The sequence below is a fragment of the Dicentrarchus labrax genome, unplaced genomic scaffold (genome assembly GCF_905237075.1).
Source record: "Dicentrarchus labrax unplaced genomic scaffold, dlabrax2021, whole genome shotgun sequence".
Lineage (NCBI taxonomy): Eukaryota > Metazoa > Chordata > Actinopteri > Moronidae > Dicentrarchus > Dicentrarchus labrax.
In genome coordinates, this window is record NW_026136720.1 from 6,517,789 (window position 1) to 6,534,978 (window position 17,190).

At 42.6% G+C, this 17,190-nt stretch overlaps 1 protein-coding gene across 1 annotated transcript in view; it reads right to left on the reverse strand.

Annotated features, from left to right (window-relative positions):
* LOC127353525 (neural-cadherin-like) overlaps positions 1-14,323 on the reverse strand; it is an 83,078-nt gene extending 68,755 nt beyond the window's left edge. Inside the window, exon 1 of the mRNA XM_051382803.1 lies at positions 13,013-14,323. Coding sequence (XP_051238763.1) covers positions 13,013-14,012 — 1,000 coding nt within the window. The 5' untranslated portion in view covers positions 14,013-14,323. The remainder of the gene's footprint in view (positions 1-13,012) is intronic.
* Positions 14,324-17,190: the final 2,867 nt, after the last annotated feature.

Sequence of the window (17,190 nt, forward strand, 5' to 3'; positions counted from 1 at the left end):
TCAGTGAATTTTTAAGCTTTTACATCTCTTAAAAAAAGGTGGTTGTTTATAAGTGGCTAAGTGAGACCACAGAAGCTGTTGGTGATTTTAAATGTCAGCAGAGACTTATCTACTCATTAGTCCACCTTTACAGCCTTGTTGTGTTTATACTTTGGCTCTTGTAAACTATTGTACCTCAAACTTTCCAACTTGTAGATTTTAATTGCACAGTTTAATTAGAAGTTAGAAGTTTAGTGTTGGAGATGTAGTATGTTATAGTCTAACATTAGCGTTTTACTTCTGGCGTTCACTCATGCTTACAAAATCATAAAAGTGGTGTTCATTTGTAAAGCTAAATAAAACATGTAGGTATCACAAACCTTTGTTAGCCACAGAACTTATTTTCTGCAAAAATCTAAAATCCAATGGAAAAGTCCCATTGACATAAAATACATCATCCTGCAGCACTCTATACTGTACTTGTAAAGCACTTGAATAAATGTACTAGTTACTTTCTGGTTTGGTGTATGGCAGTGTTAGAAACAGGTAAATTCAATTGGAAGTACCACCATAAGCATAAGTGGGATGAGATGCAACAAACATCTCCTTAACACTCAGTGACTCATTTCCTGCGCTAAGCTAACGTTCAGCATGTGTGCATTAGATGCACAGAGATTATATTAATAGTCCTCTGACTCTAGGCACCAATGCATATGCAATTTCCTGCTCTTTATTTCATTTTTTCAAGTTGGACAATTGCTTACAAATAATCAGCAATGCCAACAGTAAAGCCTACACTCTTCCACCAAGTACCACCAACACACATAAACACAGAAACAGGCCAAGTCAACTCACCATTTTAGCAAATTCTAAATACAGCATCAAAGCCAACAGGAACCATGGCCCCCAACAAATCAATATTAGTCCTACAGCATAATGAGGGCAGGAACAGGTTGACTGCTGATGCAAGATAATTTCTTGTTCAGTTGTGTCTTTAAGGAACATGCACTGTTACTATTTGCATTTCTTAAGAATTCAAAGTTTCGAGGCCCTGACTAAAAATGTTTTGTCAAGACAAAACAGCCCCTTTTCACTCTAAGTATTCTGTAAAATGACTGTAGATTGGGATTTAAAAGCTTCCTAACAGATGCTGTAGCCCATTTATTGTGTAAGAACAACATCTTAAGGCTAAACATTGATTGGAAGGCAACAAGCAAAAACGGAAATTCAGCTTCGTGAGCTCTCATCTAAGTTATATAAACACCGTACAGCTCTGTTTTCTCTGAGATTTTGATGGGAAGGAGAAGATAAACAAACAAACTGAGCTTTCTGGTGGATTTTTAAAAATGAAATTAAAGTGACTACAACTGATTGACAGTGCATGGATTTCTTGCTTCTCAAATGAACCTGGGGAGAAATAACTGTACAGACAGGTATTAGGTTACATTTACATAAGCACTACATTAGTAGTCAAGTATTGTACAACTATCTGTGATATCATACATAATTAGATCTGGCTGTGAAGTATGCTTTCACTTCTCAAATGTGTTATGGAACAATGTCGCTGCTATCCAAACAGACACTTAAGTGTAGAAATAATATGCACTGAAGCATGCGTACAGTACAGTGCATCATGCACTCACCCAGCCTTCCACCCACCCAGCCACTACACTACAAATGACATGGATGCGTAGTGGCACATATGCACACCCTGTCGCACAGTTCACAGCAGAGACCAGTCATTTGGAAAGGTGGCAAGGAGAGTTAATCTAAATGACATTGCAAGATGGGATATTCCAGTGCAATCTCTCGGTAGGATCTAAGGTATACAAATATAAATTGTTGTTTGGCCTCCGCCTGCCCTGCTCGTTCTGGGCTTTCATTTTCCTGCCTGGAGCAGGAAACGTGTGTATGTTTCCCCAACTTGGGTATACGACATGTGTGCATTTATGCCTTGTCCGCAAGAGTGTCTGATTGTTGATGTCCAAGTATTGAAGTTTTATTGAATTGCGTCTTGATTGTGCAATCGTGTGCTTCTGGGCTTTCCACGTGTGTGAAATTGTATGCGGATGTATGGATGTGATGTCAGAGCGGCGCATACTTTTGTGTGTGTGTGTTGTTTGTGTACTGACGCGTAACAGTAGCTGTGTACATGCATGTTTGTGTGTGTCTCCAGGAGAAAGCAGATGAGTGAGATGCTCCTGTGCACCCCTCAGCTCTTACTTGCCTGGGGTTGTGGAAAGTGTGAGGAGCTCCAAGAAACCCAATGCAGCTTCAGAAAAAACAAAAAACTAGATTCCTCAAGGGATGGAGAGCAGGGTTGGGTTTGAGAAGAGAATTGGAAAGAAAGGGAAGAGAGGAGAGGAGAGGAGAGGAGAGGAGAGGAGAGACGAAAGGAAAGAAGACAGGAGAGGAAGTAGCAATTGATACCATGTTGCTCTCTTTCATTCCAGCCAGAAAGGCACACTGTTCATACCAGAGGCTTTCATTTGGTCATTAGTCTCTATCAGCACCCGTCTGTTAGTGTTAGTGTGTGTCAGAGAGCTATCTTTCTCTCTCTCCCTGGTTTGATGATGGAGAGGTAATTTCAGCTTTATGACGGTATGACTCTAATAATGAGGATGGGAGAGCTGAGAGCATGTGAGGGCGGGAAACTGTGAAAAATACTTTGTGCATTTCTGTCTGTGCACATACAAAAGCACACATCCGTGCCTTTTCTCTGTGCACTCACATATGAGCGTGTGTGTGTATGGGGACACAAACGGGACAGGGTCCAACTTCTACCACTGTCCCCATCACTGAATGGGCTGTTAATGGAGAGTAATGAGAGAGTACTTTCATGGCAGATGTGCCCTCTCTGCAACTCTGTTTTACCCCGAGATGGTAAAACTGACCCAAGCGAGACATCAGCAGGCAAGCAGCCGCTCCCCGCTCTGATATAATCTCTGCATGTGTTGTGGGAATTTGAATGGTTTGCTCGCTAAGTTTGCCTCATGCTGCTGTACCCCAGGAAGTAAGAGTAAGTATCATTTCGACATAGCACCTAGAGTCACATTAAATGACAAAAGCCCTGGCAGTGTCAGCCAGGCCCAAAATCTGTTAGAGGGCCATCTTCTTCACTGGAGTGTGAAATTATTTTAGCTCTCTGCTCATTATAGGATTTTAAAATGCATTATAGTTAGGGCTTTTATGGTGTGCCGCGGCATTAATTCAATTTGCCCCATTCACGCTTTCTTATTATCACGCTCAGTTCAAGCTACAGGGGGAGGAAGCTGCTGAGCAGTGCTCCCCGGCCTTATCTCTAAAGGATATAAACTACACTACCCAGCTCAATCAGAGCCAGCCCGGACTGCTCCATCCATTCATCCGCTTTTCCTCTGTCTCCTCTCCCCTTTTCTCCAAATGCTGCTTCCTGTGGCGACCTCCATCTCTCTTTCCATCCTCCTTCCCTCTCTCCATTTTCCTTCTGAGTTGGTGATTGATGGGGGTTGTCCTCGGAGCCCTTTCGATATCTTTCCATAGAAACACGTATATAGGCAAACAAACACAAACACACAGCCCCATGCACAGTCGGAGCCACCAACACACACAAACATATTCGCACAGCGAGACCAGGGCCAGGCAGAAGCAACAGAGGGAGCCGCACAGGTTTAATAGGAAAACAAGCCACAGTGTATGGGTGAGACAGCATTAATCTATCACTGAAACCAGAAGCTGGGTCTGTGTTTGTTTAGCACACCAGAGAGGGAGGCATTCTGGGAACACCCTATCAGTGTCTGTTATTGTGCAAAGGTACAATAATGTGTTGAACATTGCAAATGTATTCCTGTGGAAGTACAGCAGATTATTATGGAGCAGCAGTGAGTGTGGATTTGAGCCCTGACGGCATTCCTCCAATGTAAACGCTGCATTCTTGCATGAATGCACACTGACAAAACAACACATGAACATGGTTTGTCCATTGTCTACACTGAACACACACACATGCACAAAAGATGCTACACACTACACTAGTCACATGCATTAAACTGTAACTCAGCATGTGACCACGGCCTGGCTTATTGGTAATGGGGGAAGAGAAAGAGAGGATGAGGATAAAGTCCTCATTTAGATATCTAATCCAGTGAGCAGTCTGTCCTGTGTGGACCATCATCTCCCATCATTAACAGCAGGCCAGCAAGATTAAACAAGATCAATGTGTATCACCCACTGTGTGCGAGAGAAACCAAGTGTTAAACTCCCCCACCTCATCAGGATTTATCACAATATCTGCTATCAAAGCTATGTTAACAGAACGAAAACCTATGATTATATCCAACATATGTAGTAAAGAGCAATTAATCAACTTTAATGCCCCAAATCAGTGATAATGTTCACAAATTCACATTGGATAAATATGATCTCATATTAATATTTTCAAAAAATAATGCTCCATCTGCAGGATTTACTGTAAATGTATGGTGATCTCGCACTCAATCCAAACATTAAGACAAGCTTCTCATTTGTAATTTTGAGTGCATGATTATTAATGGCGCCAGCCGAACATTTAGGGACAGACACGAGACGTGAATTTGACAGAAGCAGCCATTTCTCAGAGATATCCATCAAAACCAACACAAATTCAAACAATTAATTATTGAAATGACTTGATTAAACAGCAGCTGCAGTGTCGGGGCAGAAAGGGCAGCAGTAATTACGAGCCGATAACTTGTGAAAAATGAGTTCAAACAGCAGATATGCAGTTCACAATGTTTACGGTTTGCAAAGAAAAACTTATTTCAACATTTTCACTTTCCACATCCTAATTTAAAAAAATATTTTTCTTGGTTTCCTTTTGAGTGGAAGGGGTTATATTAAACATTGTGAACTCAGTTCCAGGTCTTGATCCTTAATATGTGGCAGTGGCGCGTGTCTATGTGTTTCCACTGCAAGGCTGCATTACTAACAATACAAACACAGCAGCCTCCCTATCCCATCCTTCTCAGCACATCATAAGACTGTAGAGACCATATGGTCTGATTACTCCACAGAATTAAGCCCTACACTGTCGAGGCAGAGAGAAACAGAGAAAGAAAGACAAGTACGTTCAGTGGTTCCACTGAGAACAGACACAAATTGGTAGCTGGAACACAGTTAAAAGAAAAAAAAAACACTCACACACATGCTCCACATGCACAGGCACATGAGCCAAGTTTGGAACTGGCATTGCAGAAATGTCCCAATACAGATAGGAAGGACATAACAATAGCATACAATAGACTGTCCAAGCCAGATCACAACACAAGCAAGAACAAAAATTGTCTTTTGTGTGTCCTCCTTTGTGGTGTTCAGATCCTCTGTTTGCATATCTCTCTGTATGTGCCACTCTCTTACACACAAACACACTCACAAAGTCCCATTTGGAAATATCCATATAACAGCCCATGTATCCCATGCACTCTTCCTGGATGCTCATCAGACCTGAGAGGCACTACATTTTCTCTGCATCAAAGACACCTGCTACCGTAATCAGCCGTCCTCTGGCTGTGATGGAGTTGTCGACTTTTTAGCCTCCCTGTTTCCTGGAATTGATTAAATAACTGAACCATGAGATGGACATCATCTTCAAACACATTTTCTAATCTAAGCCGCAATTCCCTTGCCTTCGACTGAGTCTTTTTGATCGCCAGTCAGACTAAAATACTAAAGAAAAAGTATTTTTCTTCATTCTACCATCGCTTTTTGCATGGCAGTCATTTTCATCTTTTTAACAAAAGCCACACTCACACTGCGCAAATTGGTGTCGCACAATTACTGCAATGACTGCAATTTGTGCGCTTTACTCCAAAGCAAAGTTCATGGCATGTCAAAACATCTCACTAGGCAACTTGGCCAGCCATGTGATCTTTTTCCCTGCATTAAAAATCTCCTTGTTCACAGTTCATTCAACACAGCTTTCAAACTTGCCTGCGTCCTGTGTGTTTATCAGTGCCTTCTTGGGCCACCGAGAGCGGAGCTGCAACCATTGTTATGCTCAGTTAATTGGACCTTTGGGTACAAAAGGTTGAGAAATTCAAGACCAAATAGATAAATAAGCACAAGCACTGAATTCCCACGACATATCCCCGCGCTAGCTCCAATTTTCCCTTGCTCAATCTAGCCTCATAGGCGGGCTTGTCTGAAAGGCTGATTCATTAGAGTGCTTCAGGACAGTTCTATCAGCCTTTCGACTCAATCACACACCTACCTCTCCACCAGTTTGTAAACTATCAGCAACAGTCTGTCACAGCCTATTCTGCGACATATAAATTGTTGTTTAAAGTGATGTTTTGTGACTGCGAGCGAAACAGCTCCTGGTTAATCAATAGCACAAAATCAATTCAGCTCTCTGGGGAAACGCCACAGAAATGCTCGCCAACATGCAAAGGTGGAGCCAAAACAAAAGTTTAAAATGAGCAGGGGAGATGTCAGGTATAGAGGGGACATTCAGCCAGTGAAATAAACGGTTACTGTGTTCATTATAAATCACTACAAATTTAGGCAATCACAGCAAACACAATAGTGGGAAATTAAATTATATCAACAGAACACTAAAACTCAAACCTTTGTCTCCTATGAAGCTGGTTCCAGTGCATCCTGGATTAGATTTAATAAAACAAAACGTTCTCAGTTGGTGATAAGCTCCGTGTACAACATGCAAGTCAGGCTCATTTATCACACAGGTAGACACCAGGCTGCACAGAGGCATTCTGGGAATCTGTGCCGTTGGAGGTCAGCAAGACATTTACCTGACAGCGCCTGCCTCAATGTGCAATGTCTGGAGTTGACAATGTCTGTGGTAATGGGCATCAATAATGCAGACCCTTGGCCAGATAAAACCTCCCTGTCGCCACGTTCTCACAGCACTGTGCACACCTCCCACTACACCTCACACAATAAACCTGCCTAATTTACGTGGGCCGAATGAATGAGGTTTCTGCTGTAATGTAAACAGAAAGACAGACATAAAAATACATACTGGCTCATTCCACATCTTTAGCTCTATAACTCTATAAATAACTCCTGATCTGACATCAGTACACAGATATCTCCTCTTCCTCTCCCTTCTGTTTGTTCTGGTAGCAGGAATCCACCGATACGATCTGATGTCAAGGTCCATACTGACCTTATTAGGCAGATGAGACGTGACCGATTCACATTAAATGCAGCTTCTCTCATTCTCATTATAAAGTCATAATAACATTTGGTGTTTCTGCTATCAGTTACATTCATTAAGTCACGGCAGGCCACTGACTCAGTTTTCAGTGCCACAGCAATCCCTGGAAAGTGTCCTTAAAAGCTGTGATTCTTGTCAGCCAGAAAGTGTGGTGTGTGATGAGGCTGTGGTGGTGGACAGGTCATCAAAACGATGTTTGCTTCCCGTCCTACCAACAGTCAATGTTATTATTTTACAATCTCACCATAAAGCAATGTGTTTTAACCCACACTATAATCTTTCCCTAACCAAGTGGTTTTTGTGCCTAAACTTAACCAAACTTTGAACACAGCGTTCCTCATGGAACAGTTTTAACTGTCTTTTGTAACGGGTATGGAGGGCACAGGGCAAAGTTATTGTTGTCCTCCTGATGGGGATATCAGATCAGAGAATCCTTGTTCTATTTTACCGTTTTTTTTTAGAGGACTTGTTGGAGAATCCCTGGCCCCTTGTTAGCTTATATAAAAATGATCCTGGTGAGCTCCAAGTTTAAATTTGGATCAGTAGCTGAAGTCGTACTGGGAGACAAAACACTATATTGTGTCTTTCTATCTCTATCTTTAGCTTTCTTTCTTACTGCCGTTCCAAAGGGCAGGTCATACTTTTCTTCTCATCTTCCCTCCATTTGCCCTCAAAACAATCTTCAGACAAATACGAGCACACATTGCCCTTTTCACAGCTGTACAGTACTATATTTTTTCCCGCCCCCCAGTGCCCTGTAGCCATCCACTCTGCACTACAGGCTAGAGTACATGCACACCTCATTCCCCTCCTGCCACCCCAATAGTTTCTCTCTTCTGCCCTCTAACCATCTGACAATTATGTTTCACCAGGCTGACCTCATCTGCAGTATACAACTCCCTGCCTCTGATCTGGCTGCCCTTTACTTATCTTCAATAAAGCTTATAGGCACAGGGGAAAAAAAACAATCTCACACTGGCACGTGTTTACGCACTGCTTCAGCATTTTTCTGCCTTCATCATTCCTAGTCTTTCTCAGTCCTGCTTAGGTTTCTCACCTTTGCCTCACTTAACCTTCCTGATCTTACAGCCACACTCTTTGACCATGCCCCCAGCATTACAGGTTGTCCTGACCTTTCTGTGTCCCTGATAGTAGTAGTCTTGCATATCCTTTAAATATCTCTTCTACATGTACAGAGCTACTTTCCTTCTTCTCCCTGCTCTTGTTCTCTCGCTGCTTAATCCCATCTTTAAAAAACGGTGGCAACCACACTCCCCTTCCCTCCTACATGGCATCAGATACATGCTAAGACTGGAGAGAAGAGAGGACTGCAGGGATGTTGCTTAGACACATTCATTTGATATCTGAGAGACCACAGAGTAGAAATCAAATGCTGCAGGCATGTTACAGCTTCGCAGCATGTCGACAGAAACAACAAATCTGAGAATATCGGCTGCAGGGTATCTGAAAGAACAATAATAACATTTAACACGTGCACAGACTTATAGCCAACAAATGTGCACAATTAGACATGTGCATGAAAAAAAAAAAAATCATTTATATGCACATGCAACCACAAACATGCTCACAATCACGCACAAAATAAAGCATTATCACCACAGGCATTATTTTTTTTACTAAATTGAATAAATGCAGACAGCTTTTTATGAAATTGTTTTCTACTTAAACAAACAGCCCCACAGTCACAAATTACAAACAAAAATGAGATCGGGGTCTCTTCTCAATTCATTTCACATCACAAGGGGAATATGCAAATATAATGGGGGGGGGAAAACGAATATGAAAGGGGAAATTGGATTAAAGACAGCATGAGGCGAGATGCTGACTATGAGACAGAGACAGGAAGAGGGAGGAGGACAGTGTGTGTGTGTGTGTGTGTGTGAGAGAGAGAGAGAGAGAGAGAGAGAGAGAGAGACAGAGTTCCCTGACAAAACAGGCTGAGAAGAGGTGATTACCACGAGCTGAATGCCACCCTGCCCACAGATACCTAACGGAGAGAGAGAAACCACTCCAATATCCCCCACTCCAACTCACAAAGGACTGCACCACTTGTTCAATACTCCTCCTAACCCGTCAAATACCATTAACAGATTCCTACTCAGGTGCAAAGAAAGGAATTCTTCTGGTGGGACAACAAAAAGCAAAAAATTCCCCACCAATTCAAATCTAAACTGACATCCTCTGCGGGCCAGCAAGAATCCTTTACAGGAAGAGCTATAGAGGTCCCACACTCCCTCTCCTCAAAACAACACCACATAACCAGTTTCTATGAGTCATGAGTCATGGCCTACTTCCATTGCTTTTACCTTTTTTTCTCATACTGCTGGTTTGATACACAGAGGCTATGTCAAAAACATATCACTTCACTGTTTTCTCTAGGGATTTTTAGTGTACTGAATATAGTTTAGAAGGTAAATATTTCTCCAGCATTAGCAGGGGATCCAGTCAAGGAGGAGGAAGGAATGTTTTCATAAGGCCATGAGCAAGAACACTCCTTAGGCAAACAAGGTGATTCTACAAAATCTGATGCATCAGATGTGGGAGGAACAGTGTCAGGGGGTCCCGAAATTCTGTTTGGTACAAGCAGCAAAGTTCTAACTAGATCCCAACCCCTAAAAATGTCTTATTATCATCTGTGAATAAGTTTAGTTATCTAAAATTCATGCTCAATATATATAGTCTGGTGATGAGTTATACAACCTAATTTTCTTATTACATTAAGGAAAGGTTTTGAGCAAATTATAATTAAAAGAAGTAAGTGAAAATGTTTGTTTTGTTTTGACGAAAGAGAGAGTAATTCCTAACTTTGGTGTGTGGGTTGTAATTAAAAAGTAAGTGGCGTAATGAATCACAGCGCTGTGATGGTAATACGTAATGTAAGAATATTACTTGAGAAATGAACAAGACTAAACACTAATCCTAAACTGGTTAAACAATGTCATTGTTCATACTGAGCAGTCATACGTGACAATATGTTGTATGATTATATTAAATGATCAATTTCTGCTGAAAAGGCCAATCACGACGATGACTAATTGAATCAGATCTGGATAGCAGCAGCAGCAGATACGAGAGTTATGGTAAATTATTTTAATCATATTCATGGCAATGAGAGGAAACCACATTTTGGTGTATGTAGGCCTTTATATCTTTTTAGAAATGGCTAACTAAATGCAATTCCTGGGTAAAATGTGTGCAAACTATTCTGGCACCACACTATCTGTCCTGATGCTAAAACATTCTGATGGCATACTTAGCGCATTATAAACTTATTATTCAACATTTATTCAAATAAAACCTTTTAACACAGTTTTTGATTAATACAACCCACTACAAAGACGGCTCAGTGTTCAAACATGTAACGTATTACAGCCATGGGGGGGTACAGAGGATGAGTTTTTAGTAAGCACATTCTTCATCTTCTTCTTTCAGGTAAGTATGTCAATAAGGATGGACCCCATACTGAGAGTAATCCAGTACTGCTGTTCCATCCCCCCCTTATCTGCAGTGTGCCAGAATAATTCATCTGAGATATCTAAGTGTCAAACTAGACTTTATAATCTCCATTTGAACAGCACAAATAACAGCTCTTTGGATGGCTCTAATCACAACGCTATACCCAAAGCAAACGTATTAACATAAGAAAGCCTTGCACCAGTGTGATTAGCATTTCATGCCCAAATTAACCAGTTAATGAACACATTCACTACACATTTAGTAAATCTGCATTCACCAGTTAATAATAAGCACATGTACTCTTATTCCCCACACAGACTGTAACAAACATGTGCATATTATTGGAATTATCCGAGAGAGCAAACATTGAGCAGTGAAGCCTGTTAACATAAAATCAATCACTAAAGTAAACATTTCCATAAGGGCTAGAAGAAATGGCTTTACAGAATAGTAGCAGTAGTAGTGGTAGTTGTGATAACAGTATGGGAAGCAGCAGAATCAGTAGCAAGACTTTTCATTAGCACTGGTGCATCTGTGATAGAATGAAAGTGGCTCAGTGTAAATGTGGACAAAATGAAAGGAAGACACAACAATTGAACAGAATCCCTACAATGAAGCTACCATAAAAGAAAAAAAAACAATCCAACGCTGGCACTGGTTTTTGAAGCCATGGTTTGTCATGCTGTGGAACTGGATTGGAGTGTGTACCTATTATTTTGTCCACCCTTTGTATGTGAATAATGTTGTAAATATTTTTAAGGTTAACACTGAATGCTGCTGACTTGAATATTCTTTGATCTGCGGGGAGACTGCCGCCTGACAGCGTTTTCTGTTTGACATTCAGCAGGTGACTGTCAGCACCACGGACAGCTCTGTGCTACAGAAAGTTCACCATAGTGAAGTAAGTTGATACGATGCAACACATGAGGCCTAATTAAAACTGTTGTTATTGTACCTGGGGTCAATTTTAGTATGACTATGCAGTCTCACACTTGCATACAAACAAACACCCACACCGACAGGTGCACAGACACACACAAAGCATCTCACTCGTTCTTGTCTCTCTCTCTAATGTGTGTATGAGACAGGCCACAAATTTAACACCCAAGCAAACCCACAGGCATAGGAAGGAGGCGAATTTACGTGGGAGATTAGGTTAAATCTCTAAAAATACCAAATAAAAACATCTAAAATGGACTCGTTCACTCAGAGAGATGTGTATGCAGGGATTGGGAATGAGACAAGCAGAAGAAAGGCATCCCGTCAGGATTCTGTCTGGAAAGCTGTAGTCACAGGATAAAGGACATGCCATGCCTTTGATCAGGAGAGGAGACTTTCACAGGTGAGAGAGGGAAAATGGAGGAAGGTATCTGAATATCTGTCAGGATAGAGCGGCTTATTTCTGTTACGCATCTGTGGAGGAAAAAAAAGTAGTCAGAATTCTGACTATTTTTGCTCTCTCTGTAAAGCCTCCAGACAGCCCTTTGCAAGAATGTGTCCCAATCAGTAGTGCAATTACAATCTAGAACATGCTGTGCAATGTAACAGCAGCAGGCAATTCAAATGAAAACAGCGCACACTGTTTCCTGCACACTGTGTAGTTTAATTACAACGCAAATCATTTTGATTCCCTGTTTTTGTTTTTGTTGTTTTTAAGCTTCAAGTCTAACTTCCGGAAGAGCAAAATACAAAAAGTCAGAACAGCTCACACACGAGTTTCACCTTTCCTCCAAGAATTTGAGAGGTTGACTGACTGTGGCAATGCTACTTCAAATCCCTGGGACTAGAGAGTGAATGAGAGGAGGATTAGAGGGGTAATGCCAGTAGATGAGAGAGAGAGAGGGTCGAAGTGGTTTGCCACTCTGCAAGGATTAGCTCTGAAAACAACTTCACAGTCGCAAACTATGTCAATCAAGGACATAATTCGACCAGTTCACAAAGACACTTATACATAAACTGAAAAAGTCATTTACTCCCTGCTACAAATGAGCCTGTAACGCTCAGTCTGGCTTGAAATATCTCGTGCATGTCAAAATAAACCGGACAAATACATTTTTGCAAATTCATCCAGCTCATATTCCAGATATGTGGATAGATAGATGATAATGAGACACACCTGTGGAATGAGCCTATGCTGCAGCTATACCCTGACAGCCCTGTATGGATATGATGGATGTCAGGCCTAACGAGGGGCTCCACTGATGAAGGGTGAGGTGTCCAGATGGCAGCACAGTTTTACCATGTGCATGCAATGTGGAGCATTCCATTAAAATAGGGCATCATCAACACAATGCAAATAATTCCTTGGGGGGGGGCATGACTTAACTTAAGTGCAGATTAATGGAGGAATAGTCTACACACCTCGTTTGTCCTGAATCTTAATAGTGAGCTCCACGGATGGCTCTGTCTCCCTATCCAGCCTCCTGGTTATTGTGATATCTCCACTGTCGCGCCCCACGGTGACTGGAGAGCTCTCCGACTCTGGGTAAACCAACTCGTAGGCGGCTGACTGAAACCTGGTGGGACTCAGGGTCGTTATGACTGAGCCGATGCTGGCATCCTCAGACACGTTGAGGGAAACCACTGTGCCAGGGTCAAGTAGTGCCCTCGGCGACCGTCCGGCCCTTCCTGACCCCGTTAATTCAGCAGGACGCGTCGCCCACCGCTGTGGCGCAATAGTAACCACTACACCTTTACTGGTCAGAGGGGGCCATCCGTGGTCTCTGGCGAAAACATAGAATTTGACTTCAGAGGGGAGCCCCAGAATGGAGTCAACCAGCAAAACTTCGCCTGTTTTTGGGACAACATAGAAACTGCCATTTTTGGGGATGGAAATGTATGTCAACTCTGCGTTGTTGCCGCTGTCTGCGTCGACAGCCTCCAGTCTGTAAACCACACTACGGAGAGCGGTGGTGTCATCTAAAGTTATGTGAACGGCGTCTGCACTGCGAAAAGTCGGTTCGTGATCGTTGGTGTCCAAAACGTCCACTTTTACCGCCGCAACCTCGAAGACGACGGACTCTGACACGCAGACCTGGCAGCACACCCCTAGGCTCAGCAGGTATTCTGAGCGAGCCTCTCTGTCTAAAACCCTGGAAGTTTTTAGCAATAGATTTCCCCGCTTGTGGTGGGCGAAGACGCGGAAATCTTCGCTGCCGTTTCCATACAGTTTGAAGTGAATCCCGAAGACTGGGCACCATTTTTGCGCGTTGATGCGCCTCGCCGGAATGCTCAGTCCGTTTACTTTAGAAGCCGGCGGGGAGTTCTCAAAAACATGACCGTGAAAGAAAGGCAGTCGCTCCCGTGTTTGATATCCAGCTGCCGGCGTCAGAAGGCAGCATAACAAAAAAAAACAAATCATGTTGGTGGCAAGTTGTGTACCTCCAAGCGACTCAGGGAGGTTGGTAGAAAATCATTAAAAAAGAAAATAAAAACACTTGAGAAACATTTCCCTCATAGTTATCCACGATGTGATCCTTCCAGGAGACCCCTCTGAACTTAAAGCGTTTTCATCCTGAGAGATCCGTCTCTTGGCTCCATGCAGCACGGCCGCGTACAGGCAGTCCACAGCGCTGCAGGCAGTTGGCTGTGTTGGTACCCAGCGTTCAGCACCAGAGCACCGGACAGCGCCAAGCGCGGGGGCGTGGCGGCGCACGGGGACGGAGCTCCTCGGTTGAACCCCACCCTGTGTGATGGTCAGGAGGGTCCCTCCCCGCCTCAAACCTCTCCACGCCAGGATAAGCCTGTGTGCACACGCAGCAAGAGCCTCCTGTATGACGCCGTCTGCCACAAAATCCGCTCTCAGTGTAAAGAAGAGACAGAGAGAAAATCACTCATCCTTCCCGTCCAGAGAAAGTCGAGTGAACACATATGTTCCTTTTCCCATCGACGCTCTGCCTGGAAACCAACTAACACTGGCTCCAGTGAGGCAGTTAGGGCTGCCTTGCTCAAGAACACCTCCACAGTTGTTGTTGACTCTACACTGCACTCATCTTCCTCCAGCCAGTCTGAAGAACTGAACCTTCTGGTCACATAACCCTCTCTAAACTTTAGGTTACAGTTCCTACAATGCACAGCATGTCTGCAATCACACTTCCACACAATCACGTTTCATTTATAGCTGGAAGAAACTACAAAACACTGGAAAAGGGTTCAATATAAATGCAAATGCCAGGATCTGGGCTGTTAAACTGTGTAAACATGATGATTTAAGACAGCCTACGCTGCTTAGCTCCATATGTCTTTGCAGGCAGTGTTATATGCACACCAGAGTTAAAATTAACATTGTCACCCTGATTGCTCTTCCTCTCCCTTCCCACTCTGCGTGCCAAGCACCCAGAGCACTATAAACCTAATCTGTAGGTGGCTACTGCTAATTCCCACAGACTGCACGCACTTCCAATTCCCCTCACCTCTTCGTACGTGACAAGTCAGAAGACTAAATATTACATGGACTGGAGGGCTCCGAATTGTCAAAAAGATAAGGAAATAATGGGCTAGAGAGCACGGCTGTACGCTCAATTTAGTTTGTCTCCCAAGACATGTCAACTTTTACTTTAGACGTGCATGGATCAATAATATTCATATGCATTCGGGGGATGTGATGTTATGCTGGACGTGTAATTCAATGCTACGCGATGTTCCTCCGCTCATACATCTGTATTCAGGTTGAAAATTCATCAAAGCACCCGCTGAAAGATCCTTATCAATTTGAAACCACAATCCATCACTGCAATTTTAGGCGAATCCACTCTCTGCAGTAAACTGTTCTTTTCAGGCAATAACTCTGGTAACTGGCAGTGAGCCCCCAGACAATTTTGAATCACAGCCTGCAGCTGGAGCACAAAGCTCATATTGGTTGATCGCTGTATTCTTTTACGTGGCACAAGCTGCAGGCTATGTCACCAGGACACATGAGCCATCCCACAGTTGCTGGTGTTTTTACAATCCCCAACCTGGCATGTGCACCAAAGTAACCTAAGACCAAAATATAACAGGGAGCCTGTTGATGGTAAATGACCTCATGCAATCTAACTGGTATTGTCACTTACATTGAAATGGTGATATCTAAAACAGATACTGTCAAAGGGGACCCTGTGTTCTCTATTCTGCTCTGTAACTTCTCTTTGAACTTCCTAAGTGCTTCATGAATGCAAATCAAATCCAGTCTTTTATCATGTTGTCTCACATGGTGAAATTCACCGTGACTGCCAGCATGGGAGATAGCTGTAGCAAAGGCTAATTCAATCACAGGGGCCCAGGCCAGGGTGTGAGGGATAGTTGACTTGAGGGTTGCAGCAGTTATCTACTGAGATGAAACGCCAACATACACCACATAAAAACAACAAAGCTGTAATGAATTAAAAAAAAAAAAAAAAATCATGAAACGGTCTCATCATCCTCTTCCCCAACAGATAACTGAAAGCTGCAGGGCATTTAAGAAAAAAAAAAAACACACTGAAGAAAGCAGCCGATAAACATTAGAAAGCTTCATGCTTACTTAATGAATAATTGACCGAATCCATTCCCTTCACTCAAACAGAGGCAGACGTAGCTTCTGAAGGCAAAGGTTGCAGCCTTGTAGCATTTAAAGCATTCTACCTTTACTTCTGTGCTGAGACCGGGGATGATGGGGTTTGGGGGGAGATGGAGGTCATAACGTAACTTCTATGTTCTGTAAGTTGCAAGTTGTCTATTATTCTTCCTGGAAAAGCAGGGTAAAGAGACAAAACAAAACTGAAAATGATGGAAGGTGGCGTTAAAAGGATTTGGCACTAACATCAGTTAATAGGCAGTTTATGCCACAGAGTGAGTAGTATGTTTCAAATATCACAAAAATAGACTGCTCAGCAGAAGTCAATGACATAATTGGCTAAAACGGGCAGGTTTATTAAAGAATGACAGGACAATTAAAATGGATGACTAAGCATTCAGCTCTCTGGTTGCTATTCATCTATGAACATTTATAGTGAACATTTATGGAAAACCTACCCCATATGTTCCCCTGAAACAGTGCAAAGAGACTTTTCTGGAAACGCCATGACGCCTGACAGGAGAAGCCTCTCTGCAGTGCCGTTCATTGTAGTGTTCCTGTGTATATGGGCCCCTCAGGACATTTTCCCTCGTCACAACCTGAGGGCAAAAAGCAGTTAGAAGAGTTGGATAAATATAAAGACATTTCCCTCTTGTATTAGGTACGGCTAATTAGAGTTGATCTGTGGTCCCCTTAAGGCGCCTACCACCTACTGTAGTATTTAAGCTGTGCTGTAGAAACCATAACTGTTTATTAAGAGGTATTAATTATGGAGCAATGTGTGCAACCAGGTTTAGAATTTACCTTCACCAATAATAATGCAGTGGAGGTACCTTCAGGTTGTGAAAATGTCAAAAAAACAACAAGACCAAATCAGCTCATTATTGAGTGTCTCTAGTCTTTTTCCTTAGAATGCCACAACTCATAAAAGCTGAGTTTTGTTCAAGCATAATAAAAATGAGAACAACAGCAGCCAAAAATAATTTAATGATTAATGCATAGTCTG